Source organism: Cervus canadensis, chromosome 2, assembly GCF_019320065.1.
Source record: "Cervus canadensis isolate Bull #8, Minnesota chromosome 2, ASM1932006v1, whole genome shotgun sequence".
Lineage (NCBI taxonomy): Eukaryota > Metazoa > Chordata > Mammalia > Artiodactyla > Cervidae > Cervus > Cervus canadensis.
Window position 1 is genome coordinate 76099812 of NC_057387.1, and position 15210 is coordinate 76115021.

A 15210-nucleotide genomic window follows, 5' to 3' on the forward strand; every position below is an offset into this window, starting at 1 on the left:
GTTGGCTATGGTGGTGTTAAGTTCTTTTGAAAAAAATTGTTTGTCTCTTCCTTTGATGTTATTTCTAGCCATCACTTCCTTTCTTTCTCCTTGCCCCACTATTTATGTTATTTCTAATATGCTGTGCTCTCAGAGACAAAAATAGGTTACTATTTTATAACAGTAAATATACTCTGAGTGTCTGAGGGGCATTCCTAGAAGTAACCAGCTTGAGTTTCATAACATATGTTTTTTTCCCTGCTAAGAAGCTTTTACTGTTGTTTCTCTGTGTTACAAAAATTTCAGGTTACTATACTGTTTTCTTTCTATTTATATGTCCCACACTTTGCTACTCCAAGTGTGGTCTGTGAACCAGCAGAATTGGCATCTCCTTGGGGCATATTAGTGTCAAAACTGAATCTCAAGCCCCATTCCAGAACCAATGAATCAGAATCTGCACTTTAGCAAGATTTCTGTGTGATTCAGAAAGAAGAAATTTATTTTAAAATAGAATAGAACATTGACAAAGCACCTGATCACCCAAGAGCTCTGATGGGAATGTACAATGAGATTAATGTTGTTTTCAGGCCTGCTAACAAAAAGCATCTATTCTGCAGCCCATGGATCAAGGAGTAATTTTGATTCTCAAGCTTATTTAAGAAATGCATTTCACAAGGCTATAGCTGCCATAGACAGAGATTCTTCTGGTGGATCTGGGCAAAGTCCATTGAAAACCTTCTGGGAAGGATTCACCATTCTAGGTGCCATGAAGAACATTTGTGTTTCATGGGAAAAGGTCAAAATATCCACATAAACATTTGACTTTGTGGATGAAGTAGATTCCAATGAGTTTTTGGATGAAGTAGATCCATCTACTGGATGAAGTAGATTCCAGCCCTCATGGTTGACTCTGAGGGGTTCAAGACTTCAGTGGAGGAAACAACTGCAGATATGGTGGAAAGAGCAAGAGAATTAGAATTGAGTGCCTGAAGAACTATGGATGGAGGTGCATGACACTGTACAGGAGGTGGCGATCAAAACCATCCCCAAAGAAAGAAATGCAAAAGGCAAAATGGTTATCTGAGGAGGCCTTACAAACAGCTGAGGAAAGAAGAGAAGTGAAAGGCAAAGGAGAAAAGCAAAGATATATCCATCTGAATGCAGAGTTCCAAAGAATAGCAAGGAGAGATAAGAAAGCCTTCCTCAGTGATCAATGCAAAGAAATAGAGGAAAACAATAGGATGGGAAAGACTAGAGATCACTTCAAGAAAATTAGAGATACCAAGGGAGCATGTCATGCAAAGACGGGCACGATAAAGGACAGATACAGTATGGACCCAACAGAAGCCAAAGATATTAAGAAGAGGTGGCAAGAATACACAGAGCTACTATAGAAAAAAGATCTTAATGATCCAGATAACCACAATTGTGTGATCACTCACTTACAGTCAGACATCCTGGAGTGCAAAGTCAAGTGGGCCTTAGGAAGCATCACTATGAACAAAGCTAGTGGAGGTGATGGAATTCCAGCTGAGCTATTTCAAATCCAGAAGATAATGCTGTGAAAGTGCTGCACTCAGCATGCCAGCAAATTTGGAAAACTCACCAGTGGCCATAAGACTGGAAAAGGTCATTTTTCATTCCAATCCCAAAGAAAGGCAATGCCAAAGAATGTTCAAACTACCACCCAATTGCACTCATCTCACATGCTAGCAAAGTAATGCTCAAAACTCTCCAAGCCAGGTTACAACAGTACATGAACTGGGAACTTCCAGATGTTCAAGCTGCATTTAGAAAAGGCAGAGGAACCAGAGATCAAGTTGCCAACATTTGCTGGATCATAGAAAAAGCAAGAGAATTCCAGAAAAACATCTACTTCTGCTTCATTGACTACACTGAAGCCTTTGACTGTGTGGATCACAAGAAACTGTGGAAAATTCTTTAAGAGATGGGAATACCAGAGCACCTTACTGCCTCCTGAGATATCTGTATGAAGGTCAAGAAGCAACAGTTAGAACTGAACATGGAACAAAGGACTGGTTCCAAATTGGGAAATGAGTATGTCAAGGCTGTACATTGTCACCTTGCTTACTTAATTTATATTCAGAGTACATCATGCAAAATGCCAGGCTGGATGAAACACAAGCTGGAATCAAGATTTCTGGGAGAAATATGAATAACCTCAGATAGGCAGATGACACCACCCTTATGGCAGAAAGCTAAGAGGAACTAAAGAGCCTCTTGAAGAAAGTGAAAGAGGGGAGTGAAAAACCTGGCTTAAAACTCAGCATTCAAAAAACGTAAGATCCTCTAACAATGGAGAAGCAGACATAGAGAATAGACTTATGGATTTGGGGAGAGGGGAGGAAAGGGTGAGATGTATAGAAAGAGTAACATGGAAACTTATATGTAAAACAGATAGCCAACGCGAATTTGCTGTGTGGCTCAGGAAACTCAGACAGGGGCTCTGCATCAACCTAGAGGGGTGGGATGGGAGGGAGATGGGAGGGAGGTTCAAAAGGGAGGGGACATATGCATACCTATGGCTGATTCATGTTGAGATTTGACAGAAAACAGCAAAATTCTGTAAAGCAATTATCCTTCAATAAAAAACAAATAAATTAAAAAAAAAAAACAAAACTTAAGATCACAGCATCCGGTCCCATCACTTCCTGTCAAATAGATGGGGAAACAATGGAAACAGTGACAGACTTGATTTTCTTGGCCTCCAAAATCACTGCAGACAGTGACTGCAGTCATGAAATTAAAAGATGCTTGCTCCTTGGAAGAAAAGCTATGACAAACCTAGACAGCACCGTAAAAAAGCAGAGACATTACTTTACCAACAAAAGTCCATTTAGTCAAAGCTATGGTTTTTCCAGTAGCCATGTATCAATCATTTCTGAATATTCATTGGAAGGACTGATGCTGAAGCTGAAGCTCCAATACTTTGGCCACCTGATCCAAAGAACTGACTCATTGGAAAAGACCTTGATGCTGGGAAAGATTAAAGGCAGGAGGAGAGGGGGATGATAGAGGATGAGATGGTTGGATGGCATCACCAACTCAATGGACATGAGCTTGAGCAAGCTCCAGGAGTTGGTGATAGACAGGGAAGCTTGGTGTGCTGCAGTCCATGGAATCTCAAAGAGTTGGACACAGCTGAGCAACTGAACTGAACTGATGAAGATATGATTAAAATGCTGCAATCTCAGGATAAAACCTGAACAGATGAGGAGTTGCTAGTGGCTTCTTGGGATGGAATCTACTCCTGGAATGCTGTGAAGACTCAGGGGGATAGTGAAGGACAGGGAAGCCTGGCGTGCTACAGTTCATGGGGTCACAAAGAGTCAGACACGACTTAATGACTGAACAACAAATGTGATTCCCACAGACTTTAAAGTTTGAGAAGCATTAGCCTACATGTTAAATTATAAAAAATCTTTGAGCACTTCTTATACCTTTCCATATTCCCAGTTTCAAGCACCATGCCTTACACACAGTGTAAACCACACACTTATGAAATAAAGGCTATGGTGATGATTTTGTAAAACACATGGCAAATCAGAATCCTCAGTTCTGTTTTTGACCATGCCAGAAACTCCATATTATTGCTTAATATCAATAGCCTTCAGTTTCTCATCTGTAAAGGGAGGAATATAATTGCATTTTCTCTAATGACATAACCAGTTCCAAAATCCTATGCCATCACTGATAAATATCATCTTATAGATAAACTAATTAATGATTATAACAATTGAAATTGTTCTGAGATATTTTCTTTGCAAAAAAACTCAACACCAGTTATGTAATGGTATTGAATGAAATACGTGATATATATAACAAGTATCATTTGCATCCAAATGGCAGAAAGTGAAGAGGAACCAAAAAGCCTCTTGATGAAAGTGAAAGAAGAGAGTGAAAAAGTTGGCTGAAAGCTCAACATTCAGAAAACTAAGATCATGGCATCTGGTCCCATCACCTCATGGGAGATAGATGGGGAAACAGTGGAAACAGTGTCAGACTTTATTTTGGGGGGCTCCAAAATCACTGCAGATGGTGATTGCAGCCATGAAATTAAAAGAGGCTTACTCCTTGGAAGGAAAGTTATGACCAACCTCAATAGCATATTAAAAAGCAGAGACATTACTTTGCCAACGAAGGTCCGTCTAGTCAAGGCTATGGTTTTTCCAGTAGTCATGTATGGATGTGAGAGTTGGACTGTGAAGAAAGCTGAGCACTGAAAAATTGATGCTTTTGAACTGTGGTGTTGGAGAAGACTCTTGAGAGTCCCTTGGACTGCAAGGAGATCCAACCAGTCCATCCTGAAGGAGATCAGTCCTGGGTGTTCATTGGAAGGACTGTGGTAAAGCTGAAACTCCAGTACTTTGGCCACCTCATGCGAAGAACTGACTCATTGGAAAAGACCCTGATGCTGGGAGGGATTGGGGGCAAGAGGAGAAGGGTACGACAGAGGATGAGATGGCTGGATGGCATCACCAACTCGATGGACATGGGTTTGAGTAAACTCCGAGAGTTGGTGGTGGACAGGGAGGCCTGGTGTGCTGCGATTCATGGGGTCACAAAGAGTTGGACACGACTGAGCAACTGAACTGAATGAATCTATTATTTGTAAGATCTTACTTGGAAGGATGTTTTTGTTTGATCAGATATCTCTTCTCAGGTAGTAACAGGGGCCTATAATTTGTGTTTCTAGAGTTCAGGCTTAATAACCTAGTAAAATGGCAAATTAGAAATTGCTGTATTGGAAAAATATGTAATGCTTTTTAAAAACTGCAACATTTTTATTACTGAAGAATAGAATGGTTTATTAGAATGTTAGGAGATAATGCTTTGATTTCATGAACATTGTGTAGGCTTATCAAACCAGAATTAATATATTGTACCTAGAAGTCTAGAATTTCACATTTTTCTAGCAGTTTTTTTTTTGTTTGTTCCCACCTTTCAGATATCAGAGGCACAGAAGAATAGGGAAGACAACAGAGTCAGAGAAGACAACTGCCCCATTTCAGAGTGTATCTGAATGACCTAAAAAATGAGACATTTCATAATGTGATCTGCTTTTGTGTCCATCACTGGAAAACCCACCATTTTCTTGGATAAGAATCCGCACTCAAATTGTATTACTATAACTACATCATAATAATCATCATGGAAACCATTTTTAACAACCCACAAAAGAATCAAGTTTTACTCATGATTGCCACTTACAGTTTTGATTCCTTTGATCTTCACATCTACTTATTTGGCAATTCTGGTCCCTAAATTAGACATTTGGTATACTTGGTCAGCCTTGAGACTTCAAAGACAACAAGCTGTCCAGGCATCTGCAAGACTGTCATTGAAGTCCCTTGTGTTCTCACAGATTGCAGCTTGTCTGTTCTGAAAAATGAGCAACAAATCTATTCCAAGCCTGAATAAACCAACTGACCAGTCTCTGAACAACACTGATGGTCACTCATGAGTCTAGCAGTTCCCACGCAAAACACCAAAACCCTGTATTTACATAAGTAGAGTCAGTGGGAACCTGGTATCTTCTGCACCATCTTGGAGAAGCACTGTTTGTTCACTGGCATGTTTTGTGTGATTAAAAAGTGCTGTTATTAATAGCATATGGGAATAAGACAAAAATGCCTATCTTGCTTTGGCACTGCCAAATTTAACCATTTGCCTATATATGTTAGATCTGGGGATTGTTTTGCTTGTTTCGGATGGGTAGTAAGTGTGTGTGGAATAAGACTTTGCAGATATTAATTACGGTAGAAGGCATTTTCCTTTCATAAAGAGGGGAAATACACCCATCTGGTAATTACAAGTATTTGGGGTTGAAACAGTTAATCAGTTCAGTTCTGTCCCTCAGTCATGTCCGACTCTTTGCAACCCCATGGACTGCAGCAGGCCAGACCTCCCTGTCCATCACCAACTCCCAGAGTTTACTCAAACTCATGTCCATTAAGTCCGTGATGCCATCCAACCATCTCATCCTCTGTCCTCCAGTTGAGTTTCTGTTCCTGCCTTCCACCATTAATTAGGTAGGTGACCTTGGCCAAACCACATAACCTCTATAGATTAGATTTCCTCATCTGCAAAATGAAAGCATTGGTTCACAGGCAGCCATTTAAATCCCTTCTCCAAATATTCATTCATTCTCTAATTTATTCAGGACCTACTAGGTGCCTTCAGTGCTGATGAACTCCGTGATCCTTGGAAAGCTCCAGACTGTCTCCAATTCCTTTAAGCATCCACTCCCCGTCCTACTTTAAAGTCAGCTTCTGAATTCTCCCCCAAAGAGATCCAAGCACTTTTCCTGTCTGAAGATATACGTGAGGAAAAGAAACGTGCCAGCTGTCTTCACCCGGCGCCAACCGAGTGGGCACGCCAGCCGGCTAGTGAATTTTTCTTTGTAAAGTGCAACCTCTGCGTTTTAAAGGGCAATCCAGTCACCCGAAAAAATACAATTGAAAGGGCTCCCAGGGACAGGGCGGGACACCCAACCGCTCCTTTTTCAGCCGGGGAAACCTGGGAAACATTCTTTGGGTTGCGTCCTAGTCACGCGGCAGTTCCACAGCAGGAATTGTGTAATGGGGCGAGTCGGGCGGGCGTCCGGGGGTGGAAAGAAGTGGGGACGGCTTCCACAGTGCCAACTCCCCCCCACCACCTCCACCCCCCAGGGTACTGCAAGGCGCGGCGGCGCGGTCAGGACAGCGGAGCTCGGGTGGTCCCGGCCTCGCTTCGCCGTGGGGGCCGCCCCCTCTCTCGGGCAGAGGCCACCGCCGCGCGCTTCCTGGGACTCTGCGACGGGTCGGAGCGCGAGCGGGAACGGCCTCCCGAGACGACGCTGGGGGACGCGGCTCGCCGCATCGATTGCGGCTGGGAACCCCGGGCTCGCACTTTCCGTAAGAGCACCGGGGCTTCCAGCGGCGCCGCGCCCCCGCCCCCGCCAGCCCGGCTGCCCTTTCGAGTGGTGACGCAGCCGGCGGGGTACGCAGAAGTCTGCGCTGAAACCCGGAACCTCCCGGGCCGCCGGCCCCGCCTGCCTGCGCCCGCGCAGCCGGGCCCCGCGACGGGCTTGGCGCAGCGAGCGGGGACTGGAGGCGCGCTGCGAGACCTGCACTTCTAAGAGGTCCGTGGGTACGGGCTCGGGGATAGACGTTTGGTCCCATTCACTGCTCACGTCACTCTTTCTGACGTGCATGCTGTCATGAGCTTCACTTAGAGGTGGGGAAATAGTCTCCAAAACATCAAGTTACTTTCTTGATCTGCCCAGTGGAAGAGGGCAGACTCAAACCTAGCGCTGTCTTGAATCAGATACATCTTATTTCTCTTGAATCAAGCGCTTCGCGGCTTTCATTCCAGGGAGCAGGAAACAGGTAACGGGAGGGACAGGTACACTGAGAGCCGGAGCCGCTCTTCCCAAGGTGACGGGGACAGTTCGCTTCTGGTTGGCGCTCACACATTCTCCCTGCTGTGGTGTTAAAAAAGAAAAATGTTTTCCGTGTATATCACGAAGTGGAAAGGGTTGGAAAGCATTTCTCAGCCCTTGTGCCTCTATTTTCAGACTGTGTATGGGAATCTGGGACACCTAGCATATGGAGTTGCTGGAGGATTAAATAAAAAAGTCTTTTACATGTTAATTCAGCACACGTTAATTCTAACTTTTTGCAGCACTGAAGTGGGGACGCAGTCATTCTAGGTCAACCCCTTTTCTGAGAGATGAAAGATTTAATCCACTCAACGGATGATCACTTACCAAATCACTATTCAATTAGTGACAGACACCAGGCTTTGGCTTTCTCTTGGCCCCTACAAGGGCGCTTTCCACTTCACCCCCGACCCCACCCCCACCCTCCGGCCCCCCGCCACCCCCCGCTTTTCCTTCAGAAGCTTCAGAACAGCTGGAGGCCAGAACGTGACTTCCTCAGTGACCTGGTGGCAGTGAAGTGGGCGGGGACCTCCGGGAAGGCTAGAAGAGGAAGTCGAGTCACTGGGCTCACAGCCTGCCTGCGCCCCTGGAGAGGGGAACCCCCAGCTCCCGGGCCTCTATGTTGGCCGGGGCTGGCCCCCTTTGGTAACTTAGGGAGTAGCTGCAGCCCAGAAGTCCGTGTGTGTGTGTGTGTGTGTCTGTGTGTGTGTCCAGAAGTCCGTGTGTGTGTGTGTGTGTGTCCAGAAGTCCGTGTGTGTGTGTGTGTGTGTGTGTGTGTGTTTCCAGCTGTGGAATGTCCAAGCAAGTGTAGATTAAAGTAAGAGAATATGCTAGCTTTAGGATTCTATCCTGGATGGGATAGAATCCTTCCATGATTAAAGTAAGAGAATATGCTAGCTTTAAGTTTCTATCCTGGATGGGATAGAATCCTTCCATGGCAAATCATTTCAGAATCAGCACAGAATTTTCAGGGGAGTCTATCTTGAAAAATGAAACAGGCTAATGGAAGTTTTCTAACTTCATAAAATCTTAAAACATCATAAAATCTTGGGACTGACCACTCTGTTTGCCTGGGTTTTAAAATCACTACTCACTGGAGCAGATGTTTTTCCTTTCCAAGGCTCCATTTTATGAAATGAGGCTAAAATATCTGGACAGCCCTCTCCCTTGGGTACCTTGGAATGCTGGGAATATGAATGGTCTCTTAGTAGAGTTGGAGCTCCAAAGGGAAGTTGTAGAACCATGAAAGGCCCTTTAAAAACAGAAACCCTCCTTGTTAAAAATCATAAAAATTATTAGTACTCATTGTGAAAACTTAGAATTATTTTTTCAGAACCAGAAAGAAGAAAAATAATTGGAATCCGATACCCAGAAAATATTGTTGACAATTTGATGTAAGGCATTATATGTAATCAGACTGAACACACTGCTTTTTTCCTTGAACAACCTTTTTTCTTTGAATAAAATATCATGACACGCCACTAAATATTTTCCATACTTGTTTTAAAATAGCTATTTAGTATTCCTTTATGCATTCATTTAGCCAAAGCCCAATTGAAGGACTTAAAATTGTGCCCAGGATTTTGCTAGTGAAAGAGTAATAAAATATGAGCCTTGTAGCTAGATCTTTGAGTACATTCTCAATTATTTACCTAGGTAAATTTCCTACCAGTGGTATTTCTGAGACCAGGGATAAAGATTGCCTTACACTGACCTTTTAAGCTTGACTTCTCCCCTCCTCCCTGCCCAGTGTTCTCCCAGATTTTCTATACCATTTATTCACCAAGAATTTATTGAGCACCCATCACATGCCAGACATGCCTGGATAGAGAGATGAACACTCTGAAGCACAAGGTGCCCTAAATGTTGTCAGAGAAAGTTTTGAGTAGCCAGATGTCCAGTTTGAAGAGGGTCATGAAAGACCAGTAGACTTTCTTGAGACTGACAGATTTTAGGTGGGAGGAGGTTAGTGGAAAGTACTGAAAAAGGATGGGAAGCACAATGAGAAGGACAAGGGGGAATTTCCTGTACAAAACCCTGGTGGCCTAAGAAATAGCTTCTTGTGTCATGCTAAAAAGTTTGGAGTTTATTCTCAAAGTATAACAGAGAAAGAGCCTCTGAGGTCATGATGAAATTGGATCCCACCACTTAACCCAATGATGGGTACTATTTTCAGTAGACCCCCAAAAATCATTCCTGGTGAAGGAAAACAAAAGATGGAAAAATTTGCAAAGGAAATATTCTAAAATTATGTTGAAATGAAAGCTGCAGAGAATTATCCAAACCCATTGATAGTTACTATTGTGTCCATTACAGTTAAAATTGGGGTGTAGTTATCATTAGTAAGTTTGATCATGAGAAAATTTCCCTTCTTTACCTTAAAGAGAATGGCCTTAATACTGTTGCATGCCCAGACATCACTTCAGTTTCCTATCAGAAAAAAAATTCAAGACTTTCACTAAGTCCAAAAACATGTTTCATAGATGGTCGTTTAAGAAAAACTATTACTTATAGACAAAACTCAAGTGTTTACTGTGACCAGGTAGCTAATGACTTTCAACAATTCAGGAAAGTTCTCAGCTATTATTTCTTTGAATATTTCCTTTCCCTCATTTTTGTTTGTTTGGTTTTTTTTTTTTTTAGAAAAGTCTTTATTGAACTGGCCACAAAACTGCCTCTGTTTTTTTATGTCTTGGTTTTTTTGTCCACAAACCTGCACCCACCCACTAGCTCCGTACTGTAAGTCAAAGCCCCAACCTCTGGACCACCAGAGGAGTCCCTCCTTTCCCTCATTTTTGCTGTCTCCTTAAAGAATTCTGACTACATGTTTATTAGACCTTTTGTTTATTTATTACCTTCAATATATGGCTTGAAGGATTTTAATTCCCCTACCCAGGAACTGAACCCTGACCCTTGGCAATGAAAGCTTAGAGTCCTAACCCCTGGACTGCCAGAGAACTCCCCTATACCTTCTAATTCTATTGCCCAAGTCTGGCAATTTCTCTTTCATATCTGGTGTCTGCATTTGGACAATATTTTAGGATCTAAATTTGCAATTTACTAATTCTTCAGCTGTGTTGAATCCTTCTGAACTTGAGTTTAAAATTTCTATCATTTTTTCATCCCTAGAAATTCTGTTGGTCAGTTCTGTATAGTTTCTTGCTCATTTCTATTGGCTTTATTTTCTTGAAACAAAGTCAGTCTTTGCCCTGACTTCTATACCTCCATCAGCAGGAAGCAAGTGGGATGCCTGGAGTAACTTGTGCTTCAGATAAGCACATTTCTTCCCTGATGCTCACAGAAGCATTATCAGGAGTGAAAAGAGAGGCTTAGAACACTGCTGCTTTTGTGAAGAACCTTCTTCCTCCATAGCACCCATGCTCACAGTGCGGTTAATAACCACCATGTCTGCCTTGAGACCATCATAATCCCATTGTGCCTGTGTCCCCTGTTTATGTCAGCCACACAAAAAAAACAGGACTCTCAGGTCATCCCTCACACCCAGAGCTAATCCCCACGTCACTCTAAGGACAGTGAGAGCCTCTACTGTAGTACTCCGTATCTCTCTCCTAGGTTTTTTTTTTTTCTTCTTTTTCCCACCACCTGCCATACCACATGGGCTTCCCTGATGGCTCAGCAGTGAAGAATCCACCTACAATGCAGGATACGTAGGTTGGATCCCTGCCTTGGGAAGACCTCCCGCAGAAGGGCATGGCAACCCACTCCAGTATTCCGTGCTTGGAAAATCCCATGGACAGAGGACCTTGGAGGGCTGTGGTCCATAGGGTTGCGAAGAGTCAGACACGACTGAAGCGACTTAACACTCATGCGTGCCATACTGCATATTTCAGTTACTTGTCTCTCTTAAAGTGTAGTAACTATCTTCAGAGCCAGGGTATTTATTTTGTTAGCTGCTTTCTCCTTAGAGTTTAGAACATTACCCGGAAAATAGAAGTATTCGAAAATATTTGACTGAATCAATAGTAAATTATTCTATGTTCTGTGTCTTGACATTCTGTAACTGAGCATTTTGCGGGTCTGATCTGTGTCATCTGTTCTGTTGCTTTTTACTCTTTGTGCCTCATTCACGTGTGTTTTATGGATTTTGACTCTGAACTCATATTCTGTGGATTTTGCCTATAGGAATTCTTTGAAACATAGATTGACGTTGCGTTCATTCAGAGATCATTTGTGTTTACTTTTACAATTTGCTTGGGATAACTATATATCCAGGACCAAGTTAATATCGCTACTTGTTTTTAACTACAAAAGTAGGGTGAATTGGGCTACAGACACATTTGGGGGCTATCAGCTTGTGGGTGTAAATTATCAAAAGATATACATGTTTAAATATATGTATGTGTATTTATCTTTTGATAATTTATAGTCATACACTCCTTGGTACTTGGCTATATATATTTTCTCTCAAGTGCTGAGGTCCAGACAGGCAAGTTTCATTGTTGTCCTTTCCTGTGCAGCAGGTTTTATCCTGTTTATCCATATACTAAAAGTGTAGTCTGCTTTGGGTTTTTCAGCTTTATTAGGGTTCCCCATCTTGGATGGACTGTAGGTTAAGTTGATTTCTAAAAACCCAGTCTTCTCAGATCTTCAGATTTCTCAAAGCTTCAATTTTTTTTATGTGAAATCAGCAATTTTTAAATGTTAGCAATCAATTCAAATTTATTTTTGTAAGTGCTAGACATAAAAAAAATTACCATGAGTCATATTTGAGCTTTGGTCTACCAGTTGAGAATCTCTGTTCTAAAGAGATAGACCCATGTGTCTATATATATATATATATGATGCAGAATATATTTTGTTAGAATGAGTCTGTTAGATAAAATAACCACAGGTTTGGAGAAAAGGGTCCAATTTTAGATTTCTGCTTCTTTTCCTCTATAAATATACTTGTCAGATCATGTGTCTAGATTTTTCTGCTCAAGAAATATGATCACGATGTCTACAATATAAGGAAATAGAGGGCGTGGTCCCTACCCCCAAAGTTTTACATTCTATGAAAAGTAGAATATGCAAGATTCTACTTTGGAAGAAGTAGAATGGATTGAAAAATCACGAGATTTTAAAAAGGAAGACCATTTAGGAAGTCACTGTCTCGGTCTGGGCCTGCATTAAAAGAGCCAGAGCCAGAGCATGATGGCCCAAGAAGGGAAGGAGCAGATACCAGATGTTTAAAGGAAGATGTGACAGGAGTTGATAACTGGAGGAATGTGGGATAAAAATTGGAGAGAAATTATATTTGTGCTTATGTTATCAAAAACATTCTAAAATTTCTTTTGGTTTGTTCATTTCTCACAAGCCAAAGATAATATGAAAAATTATTTAATTTAAAAAGGTTCAACAAATGTAATCAGTTTTTATATGATAAGAAGAAAGGGAAAAAATCTAGTATTGGGGGAAATATTTTAGCTGAGGTACTTGTATAAATATGTTATCCCCTTCTTGGAGAAGAGCCTGGCAAACAACTCCAGTATTCTTGCCTGGATAACCTCATTCTTGCCTGGAGAAGCCTGGTGGGCTGCAGTCCATAGGGTCGCAAAGAGTCAGACATGACTGAAGTGACTTAACATGCATGCACGCATTATCCCCTTCTAGTACTTTCTCAACATTAAAAGATTGTCTTTCTCCTTTAAGAAATAAAAACAAATAAATGTGCACAGGCACATCAAAATTTCAAAATATCTATAGGCTTTTCAGGTTGGAAAGCTTCATTGAAATAGACTGTCAATATTCTCCTAAATCAATGCAATTATTTCCACTTATGGCATTTCACTGGCGTCTGATTGTTTGAAGGGGCTATGGGGAAACTGATGACGTTAAGTAAGATAGATTATGGATCATATTCAACTCTCAGTGGGCCTGGCAGGCATAACTCCTGTGTTATTGCTAATGGGAGTTTTGAGTATAAGCCTTTATGTACTTAAGAATTTACCATTAAAAATCTGTCCATCTCCTCATCCTTTCAGTAGGTTGTAAATAGCATTAACTTTAGGTGTAACTGATTAATTGATTGGGACAATGGCCTGATTGTAAATGATCAACACCCAGCAGGTTCCACATCCTGCACCCCTTTTTATTTCCATCCTATAATATTCTTCCTATAATAAAGAAAATAAATTGGAAATTACCAAGCACTTTCATATGTGTGGTGTCACATGTGAATCTCTGTAATTCTGTGCTGAAGGTAGGTTCGTGTCTCAGTTCAGGTGGCTATAGCAAAGTACCAAAGACTGAGTGGCTTATAAACAATAGAAAGTTATTTCTCACAGTTGCGGAGGTGTCTGAGGTCAAGGTGTCAGCAGGTTCAGTTTCTGGTGAGAACCTTCTTCCTGGTTTCGGACTACCTTCTCATTATCTCCTCCGGTGGTGTAATGAGGATGACAGTGCTCTCTGGAGTCCCTTTAACAAGGGCACTAAACCCATTCTGAGGGCTCTACCCTTATGACCTAATCACCTCCCAAAGGCCCCACCTCCTAATATCATATGAAAGTTAGGATTTCAATGTATAAATTTCTTGGAGACATTCAGTCCACTGAAATTAGGCTGACATACTCTATCAGTTTAGAAACTAAGGGACTTCCCTGGCAAACCAGTGGTTAAGACTCCCAGGTTGGGGAACTAAGATCCCACGTGCCACATGCCAAAACATAAAATTAAAAAAAAAATCTGAGGATCACAGTTGCCTTGCAGTGTCTTGTTCGATGTCATAATGCTCGCACATGTGAGAACAGGATTAGAACTTAAGTCTTATGGCAATAAATCCATTGCCTTTTCCAGAGCCCCAAAATGCTTCTCAGCCATTCAATTTAACAAGTGTTTTTTCCAACCTCATCACAAATGTGGCTTCATCAAGCTCTGAGGGTGGCAAGAGTTCACAATATTGCCTCTGCTTCCCAAGGGCTTAGAGTTTATTTGATCAAAACTTGTGTATTTATAAAATGGCTACAGCTTGCACTGTATTCTCATGAAAATACTTCATGAAGTACTATAGAGAAAGGAGAAATAATCATGGGCTGTTCACTGGGGAAAATGTCATGGAGGAGGTCTGTGGGTGTTCATGGCTTCTCTGTAACAGATTATGTAAGCTCATCCTCTTGGGTACCTGCTCTGTGCCAGGCACTGTGCTGGGTGCTTCTCATACCTTCTCTTATTTAAACCTCAACATAATCCTCTGAGTGTGTGTGTGAAAGTCATTTAGTCATGTCCAACTCTTTGCAACCCCATGGACTGTAGCCCGTCAGGCTCCTCTGTCCATAGAATTTTCCAGGCCAGAATACTGGAGTGGGTTGCCATTCCCTTCTCCAGGGGATCTTCCCGACCCAGTGATCGAACCCAGGTCTCCCACATTCCAGTCGAATTATTTACCTTCTCAGCCACCAGGGAAGCCCACAGTCCTCGGAGGTAGGTGTCGCACTCCCCACTTTACAGGTGAGACCAGCAGTGCTGGGAGAGGTGGAAGGCACACTTGTCCAAGACACATGGTAGGCGCAGAGCCAACATTGGATGCAGGACACCAATGCCCCGACCCTTTTTTATTTTTTAAGAATTCCTTTAATTTAATTAATTTATTTATTTATGGTTGTGCTGGGTATTTGTTGTTGTACACTGGCTTTCTCTGGTTGTGGTGAGGGGGGACTACTCTTCCTTGCATTGTGCCGGCTCCTCATTGCTGTGGCTTCTCTTGTTAGTTCTCAAGATTATTTCTCTTGTTATGGAGCACAGGCTCTTGGAGTGTGGGCTTCAGTAGTTTCAGCATGTGGGCTCAGTAG

The 15210-nt window shown here is 42.1% G+C and overlaps 2 protein-coding genes across 2 annotated transcripts in view; one reads left to right on the top strand and one right to left on the bottom strand.

Annotated features, from left to right (window-relative positions):
• Positions 1-15210, top strand: part of JAK1 (Janus kinase 1) — a 244595-nt gene that overhangs the window by 68434 nt on the left and 160951 nt on the right. The window lies entirely within an intron of this gene.
• Positions 4559-7276, bottom strand: LOC122436872. The gene is made up of 2 exons (XM_043461082.1): positions 6171-7276; positions 4559-6083 (listed from the first exon to the last, which is right to left on the bottom strand). The coding sequence occupies exon 1, from the start codon at positions 7193-7195 to the stop codon at positions 6506-6508; it is 690 nt and encodes a 229-aa protein (XP_043317017.1). The 5' UTR covers positions 7196-7276; the 3' UTR covers positions 4559-6083; positions 6171-6505.